The sequence below is a fragment of the Charadrius vociferus genome, unplaced genomic scaffold (genome assembly GCF_000708025.1).
Source record: "Charadrius vociferus isolate BGI_N301 unplaced genomic scaffold, ASM70802v2 scaffold266, whole genome shotgun sequence".
NCBI lineage: Eukaryota > Metazoa > Chordata > Aves > Charadriiformes > Charadriidae > Charadrius > Charadrius vociferus.
Genome location: NW_009649114.1, coordinates 1,537,399 through 1,544,801, shown reverse-complemented (window position 1 = coordinate 1,544,801; position 7,403 = coordinate 1,537,399). Strand labels below are relative to the sequence as shown.

The window sequence follows — 7,403 nt, the reverse complement described above, 5'->3', positions numbered from 1 at the left end:
ACCGCTCTTGTCCCGGCCTGATCCCGCAGCACCGGCAGCTCTGTGCAGCCCCGTGGGTTTGGGCTGAGTCAAAGGCTCAAGCTCCGGGTCTCCTTTCTCGCCCGGGACTTTCGCTTTGGTCCCTCACCAGCTCCGCTGGCCCCGCCATAAACACAGCGTCTGGGGGGTGACTCCAGACTGCCACCGGCTTCCGCAGAACCACAGCCTGCTGTTGTCCCTGCTTGCTTTTCAGCCGTCCCCTTTAATATCTTTTTAATGGCACATGAAGTATGAAACGCTTGTTTCTGGTCAGTGGGCTGGATGTGTTTTCCGTGCACCGCCTGTTCCCCCGTGGCAGAATCGGGTCGGTGCAGCCTTCCCCATCGCTCTCCGCACTGTGAGCGGTTCGGCAGCGCTCCGCCGGCCAGACCTGGCTCCATCCCAGTGCATGGCCGAGACACTACCTGGTCCCAACACAAGTGGCAGGTTCCCGGCTTTTATCTCCCTCGGGCGGTCCCCTTCCTTGCTTGGCGACTGTATTTTTCCCCCGTGTCGGTCCCACCCGGGGTTTAGCTTTATGCGTGCCTCTCCCTGCCTCTCCTGGGCTTTATGTCCCGGTATGTGACACAGCAGATGACAACGGCCCGTCCCGACCCCCTGCGTCAGGGCACAGGCGGCGTATGGAGCTGGAGGCGTGTGAATATCCCGCCACGGGGACGAAGTGGGGGGGTTTTGCATTACAGCCCTGAAAGCTCCAGTCACTGAGAGCTGTAAACAGCTCCGGCAGATTTCCTGAGTCGGCAATCCCGCTGCACCCACCGGCTCAGCCCCAACGCTGCGCTCAGTCCCTGCGCGCTCGGGAGGTTCCCAGGGATGTGGGGCCAACCCTGATGGGGGGTTTGCGGGAGGGATCTCCTCCTCCCTCCCTCCCTCCCTGCTGCTCCCCTGAAACTTTGCTGCCGTCAGCTGCCGCTTTCCCCGGGTCAGGCATCCTGCCATGGCAGCCAGCGCTGACCGCGCATCACTGCTGGGCTCCGTGCCGCCGCGGGGACGCGGCCGAGCAGCCCACGCCGACTAGCCCTGGGGGACCCGAGCCCTGCCCGCTAGGGAGGTAGGTCCCGGCAGCCGATGGGGTTAGAATAAGCCGGCGGGGAGGATGGCGGGGAGGGGAGGCACCCGTAAGGGCTTTCGGTACCTCTGTTTCTGGCGCTCGGTGAATGAAACCCGCTGGCATCATCCGTGCCGGCGCAGCAAAGACTGGGTGGGAAGCTCCGCTGCGAGCTGAAACCCGTAACGTGCCTCCCTACATTATGTAAGAAAAATTATTCTCAGGCTGGTAAATGAGTGGAGGCAGCTGCTGCCGGCGCGTTGTGCCCATCCAGGGGCGGCACGGGAGCAGGCAGGGCACGGAGGGGGGCACAGGGCTGCCCGCTTCGGTCTCTGTTGCAGGCTTGGAAGGAGGGTGGGAAGAGTGAGTCAGGGCTCCTGCTTCTATTTTCAATGCCTGGGGTGGGTAACGCGGTCTGGTGGGAATAGCAGCTCCGCTCCGGGAGGTACAGGGCTGCGAACACATGTGGGGATGGGGACGCGACTGGGGACACCCAGAGCATCCCCTGTAATGCTGGGCTAACTGCGATCACCGACTCACAGGGCAGATGCTGTTCCAAATTACGCTGATCAAGTGCGCTGGGGAAGGGGGGGCCATGGGAGCAGCCACGTTTAACGCCTGTCCCAAAATCAACCTCCCCACATCCGCTGCTCACCTGCATTTTTCTGCTGGCTGTGGCCTCTCCCCTGTGGCTTTCCATGGCCACCAAGGGCCCGGGGCACAGTGACATGTGGAGCTGCCGGAGCGCTGCAGCAGCTCCTTGGGTCCGCCCTGCCTGCCAGCATCCCTCCACAGTTCGGGGGTACTTATTTTTTCTGTGCTTGAAGGTGCATATGGTCCTTCCCACGGCCTTTTCATCCCCGTGTTGTACTTCAGCTGGGAACCACGGTCACACTTCGTAGTGAAAGTCCTCGCTCGGGGTCGATGCAGCAGAAGCCACGGCATGAGCTCATCCGCTGCGCTTCCTAGTAGGCTATAGGGTATGGAAAACAGAATAGTTCAGGGCGTGAGTAAGTGTCTTGGGGGTTTTCTTCTGAACTTTGCAATAATTGTGCAATCTCTTAAGAATGGGTGTAAATCCTTTCCAGTCGTGGGTGTGCCGGGAGACCCACAGCCCCGCGCCGGAGACACGGCCGTGAGCGACCTGCCGGGCCCCGAGCTCCTCACCTGCCACCTGGGCTTCCTTCCACCAAACCTGCAGCAGCAAATAAACCAGCATTGCATAATTGCGCCCGGCCGTGGCCCTCTAAGTACTGTTTGCTCAGCTTATTAGCTTGAGCCTTTTGCATATCTCAGCTCTCCTGGGTTGAACTCCGTTGATAAGAATAATTTTTCATCCTGCGTCCTGCATTCCTCCTGCATCCCACATCAGCCCCTGCTCTCCCCTCCGAGCCTGCCTGGAAAACAAGCGCTGCAAAACAGCGCTTTCATCTCGCTGTGCCTACCAGAAGGTTTTCTGCATGTAGGGAATTTTTTTTCCCGGTTAAATCCAGAGCACAGTCATTTAGGCTTGCTGGGATTTAGTAGGCACTGTCTGTTAATAGTGCAGAGATCGGTATTGTCTTTTTTTAGTTGTTGTTTTCAAAGCAATAACCTGATGTGGCTTTCCTGTGATGTGCCCTGTGCCCGAGAGAGCAGAGCTTTCAGCGGTGTTTGGGGAAAGGATTTCACCCCAGCCAGGTCAGCACGGATGGGCAGCCATCGGGTCCGTGCCGTTTACCACCCATCCCGCCCTCCCTTCCCCCCGCGCTCCCAAATGTACTCCCACGAACAAATCCGAAAGACTGGCTTCACAGGGGCAAAGTTTTGGGTGATTCCTAAACCTTTCCCTGTTTGGAAACAAAGTTTGAGCAACTTCTCCCCTTCACTGGCCCAGTTGGGGTTTCCTGTTTCAGCGTCTCCGGCGCTGCCTTTTCCTTCACCACGGCCGATTTCTCCCTTACTGGACAGAGAATTGCACATCTGGGCAAAAAGTCTGTTTCCTGCTGCTTCTAATTTCTGCCCCTTGATAAGAAACCGAAGTGAAACCCTTCGCAGGGCATCTGGAGGGCCCAGCCTGGCTGAGCGGCTAAGAATAGCCTGGCAGCGGGGTCTGAAAACTCCGCACATTTGTTGGGAATTTTTTTTTTTACTTTTTTTTTTAAAAAAAACCAAAAAAACCAAAAAAACACGCTGATCCAGCTCCCAGCTCTGCCCTGTGTCCGCCTGCGGGCTGCTGGGTTTCCCCTTTGCTCTCATCCTCCAGCCCCTGCCCCGTATGACAGCAGCGCTGCTGCAATGGGGAGAGAAGAGGAGCCTTGGGGAGGGAGCTGGGGGATGCTCCCACCGAGCTTGTGGTTGTCTGCTTTTGCCTCCCAGGGAGGCTGAGACCCCCACGAGGACCTCCCGACATGAAGCACCAACACCCTCGGGCTCTCCGCAGGACAGCAGCGCCGGGGGGGAAAAGGAGATGGAAGTAATTAACAGGAGGGCAGCGTTTTCCCCGGCTTTTCCGAGCCCCGCGTGGGACCCGCTACAGACGGGAGTGTTTATAAGCAGCATCTTGAGAACATTCCTCCCTCCCGCGCAAGGCATTTCCTGGTGATAACACACTCCTAAGTAATGATCTCGCAGCATTATCCCTATTAAAGGGTCATTCGGGGAAAGTGTGATGGAAATTAGAAATTATTCAGGTCTGCCAACAGTATTTAACTTTCAAGCAGCTCTTAATTAGAAGCCAGGAGCCATTTATACAACCACTGAGATTTGCATAAGAATCTGCACGTAAAACCCAGCAACTGGAAAGATTTAGTGATTTTTTTTTTCAAGTGGCAAAGCAGTGTGCCCGGGTGGGAGAACGTGAGGCAGGACCCCGCGCTGCAGTCCAGGCTCTGCCGGTGATTTGAAGTGTGGCCTCAGGCAAGTGATTTCCTTTCCCAAAGTTCCCATTTTTCCATCTGTAAAAGGAAAATCAGCCTGTGCCCGAACTTTCTAGGTGGCAGCTTGCGCGTTGCCAGGTGAGAAACCTTGGAGAAGAAAGCAGAGGAGTCCCTGTGCCTGCGGCCTCTGGGGATCAGGAGCTGCTCCTGAGTCACCCGCAAATTGGGGTTATGGCAGAGGTTCTTTTCAGCTGAAAAAAAATGCTGTGTGCATTTAGGATAAAAGCCAAAGACTGAAAACGAGACCAAAATACCTGCGGGTTGCTCATTCTCCGCTCTCGCCATTGGTTTGGTGGGAGATCTGATGATGGGTTCCAGTTTTAGCTCCTCTCTCCTTTTTCCCTGCCTGGCGCTGGCTGTCCCGCAGCCCAGAAACGCGGGTGCCCCTCTCCGCACAGAGCGAGGATGGAAAGTCAGAGTTGAGCTCCCGGCGGCGGATGCTCCTTGCTGAAAGCAATTAGCCAAAACCAGCCCAGAAACCGTAATTATTTTGTTGCTGCGCCCTCTAACTGGCTTATTCCTGAGATGCCAGTGGTACGGCTGGGAAATGCTTAACCAGCCCGAAAAAAAACCCAACAACTTCTCGCTCTTGCTCTGGTTAACTATTCTCCTGCCCAGCTCTCGCCTCCCTCTCCCTCCTCTGCCCCCTCCCCACCCCCATTCCTCTCCTGCCCCCTCCCCGGGGACTGCCTGCACAGTCGCTCCCTCCGTTGAGCATCGCCTTCCTCTCTCTTTGCTTGCAGCTGGACAAGGGGGACGTGGCCGCGCTCAGCCTGCCCTCCACCGCCGGGCACGGCGACGCCGACGGCACCGTCTGCCTGGACGTCCCCGATGGCACCCCTGACCCGCACAGGACAAAAGCCGCCATCGAGCACCTGCACCAGAAGATCCTCAAGATCACCGAGCAGATCAAGATCGAGCAGGAGGCTCGGGATGACAACGTGGCCGAGTACCTGAAGTTGGCCAACAACGCGGACAAGCAGCAAGCCTCCCGCATCAAGCAGGTTTTTGAGAAGAAGAACCAGAAGTCAGCACAGACCATCGCGCAGCTGCACAAGAAGCTGGAGCACTACCACAAGAAGCTGAAGGAGATCGAGCAGAACGGCCCTTCCCGGCAGCCCAAGGATGTCTTCCGGGACATGCACCAGGGTCTTAAGGACGTGGGTGCCAACGTTCGCTCCAGCATCAGCGGCTTCGGCGGTGGCGTAGTGGAGGGTGTCAAGGGAGGGCTCTCGGGTCTGTCCCAGGCCACCCACACCGCTGTGGTCTCCAAGCCCCGGGAATTCGCCAGCCTCATCCGGAACAAGTTTGGCAGTGCGGACAACATTGCCCACCTGAAGGACACATTGGATGACGGGCACCCGGAGGAGGCTTCGCGGGCTCTCAGCGGCAGTGCCACCCTGGTCTCCAGCCCCAAGTATGGCAGCGATGATGAGTGCTCCAGTGCCTCCTCTGGCTCGGCTGGTGGCAGCAACTCAGGGGCAGGACCCGGTGGCTTGGGGAGCCCCAAGTCCAACACGCTGGACAGCCACCACAATAACTTCGACACCATCCTGGAGGAGCTCCGGGAGATCAAGGACAGTCAGTCACACCTGGAGGACTCCATGGAGGACCTCAAGGCCCAGCTGCAGCGGGATTACACCTACATGACGCAGTGCTTGCAAGAGGAGCGCTACAGGTAGGGCAGGTGGCAGCATGTGTCATCCCAGGGTGGCTTTTTGGGGACCACGAGGTCACCATCCTGAGCTTGTCCGGCTAAGCCCTGCATGCCAGGGACACGGGGACCTGCAGTCCCCACTGCACTCCTCACTGCCAGACCCCCCTGGGCAGCACCGCTCCAGGGGAGGATCATGCAGTGCTTTTCCTTCATCGGCCATAACCAGCTACAGCAGGAGCGGGGTGGGTCGGAGGGGCCGGGTGGTTTCCCCAGCGTCGGGGGCAGGAGGACAGGGGGGTGGCTGTGGGGACCTGCCCACCCCAGCGCCCTTCCAACCCCTGTGCGCAGGTACGAGCGCCTGGAGGAGCAGCTGAACGACCTCACTGAGCTGCACCAGAACGAAATGACCAACCTGAAGCAGGAGCTGGCCAGCATGGAGGAGAAGGTGGCCTACCAGTCCTACGAGAGGGCACGGGACATCCAGGTAGAGGAGCACGAGGGCTCAGCCCCCCGCTGCACCCTCCATCCATGGGGCAAGGGAGGGACCCTGGGCTGGAGGGATGGTGGGCAAGGGGGATCCCTTTCTCCAGCATCCTGCAGATGAAGTCCTTGCTGCGATGCTGTCACAGCAAGAAGCAGGTAACTACGCCATGTCCGCAAAACCCCTGTCTGTGCCCCAGCGAGTCCCCGCTGTGCTAAAGTCCCCGGGTGCTCAAGGCAGGACAAGTCTGCAGAGGGATGGATGGCTGCAGCACCGGGCAGTTACGAGCCACGTGTGGGCCAACAAAGCCCCTGCTGTCCCGGTTTGGGTCATCTCCCCTGCTGCACCAGGTAGTCCTGGCACCGAGACCTTCCCCAGCTCGCGCAGCATGGGTCGGGGCATGCCCTGCACATCACACGGGCCAAGGGTCTGCAGAGGGAAACCCCTTCCCAGCCGGGGTGGTCACTGCCCCAAGGTTGGTATGCGTCAGAGCAATTTTGCTGCAAGCCAAACGTTGCAGCAGCGAGGTCTCAGAGCACGGGGCGAGTACCAAAAGCTCCTGTGGGGCATCCTCGGAGCCACCAGGCAGTCCTGACCTGCTGTCCCCCGCAGGAGGCGGTGGAGTCCTGCCTGACGCGGGTGACCAAGCTGGAGCTGCAGCAGCAGCAGCAGCAGGTGGTGCAGCTGGAAGGGGTGGAGAACGCCAACGCCCGGGCGCTGCTGGGCAAGTTCATCAACGTCATCCTGGCCCTGATGGCCGTGCTGCTCGTCTTCGTCTCCACCATCGCCAACTTCATCACCCCGCTCATGAAGACCCGCATGCGCATCCTCAGCACCGGCCTGCTCGTCCTCTTCCTCTTCTTCCTCTGGAAGCACTGGGACTCCATCACCTACTTTCTGGAGCACGTCCTGCTCCCCAGCTGATCCGCAGCCCAGCCACTGTGGCCCCGGGGGCTTTCCATTTCCCGCAGAGGAGAGGGCGGGGGGGACAGTGGTCCAGAGCCTTTGGGTTGTTTCTTCACATGCTCGGTTCGGTTGCTTTCCCGGCCCTCCATCCTCGCTGCAGCCGGTGGAGATCGCTCGGAGCATGGCGTGTCAGAGCCGGGATCCCTCAGTCCTCTGGGATGGTTGGGGAGGGCAGGATGAGAAACGAGGAGTTTTGGAACAAAGTGGTAATTTATGGGACGGTGGGTTTTTCTAGGATTTTGGGGTTGTTTTTTAAACGTCATTCTGTTCTGAAAGTCCATGGGAAGGAGGTCT

The 7,403-nt window shown here is 58.8% G+C and overlaps 1 protein-coding gene across 1 annotated transcript in view; it reads left to right on the top strand.

Annotated features, from left to right (window-relative positions):
- The window catches only part of TMCC2 (transmembrane and coiled-coil domain family 2), a 27,070-nt gene extending 19,881 nt beyond the window's left edge, over window positions 1-7,189 (top strand). The window contains exons 3-5 of the mRNA XM_009888285.1: window positions 4,749-5,683; window positions 6,011-6,146; window positions 6,756-7,189. Of these exons, the coding sequence (XP_009886587.1) occupies window positions 4,749-5,683; window positions 6,011-6,146; window positions 6,756-7,067 (1,383 nt within the window). The 3' untranslated portion in view covers window positions 7,068-7,189. The remainder of the gene's footprint in view (window positions 1-4,748; window positions 5,684-6,010; window positions 6,147-6,755) is intronic.
- Window positions 7,190-7,403: the final 214 nt, after the last annotated feature.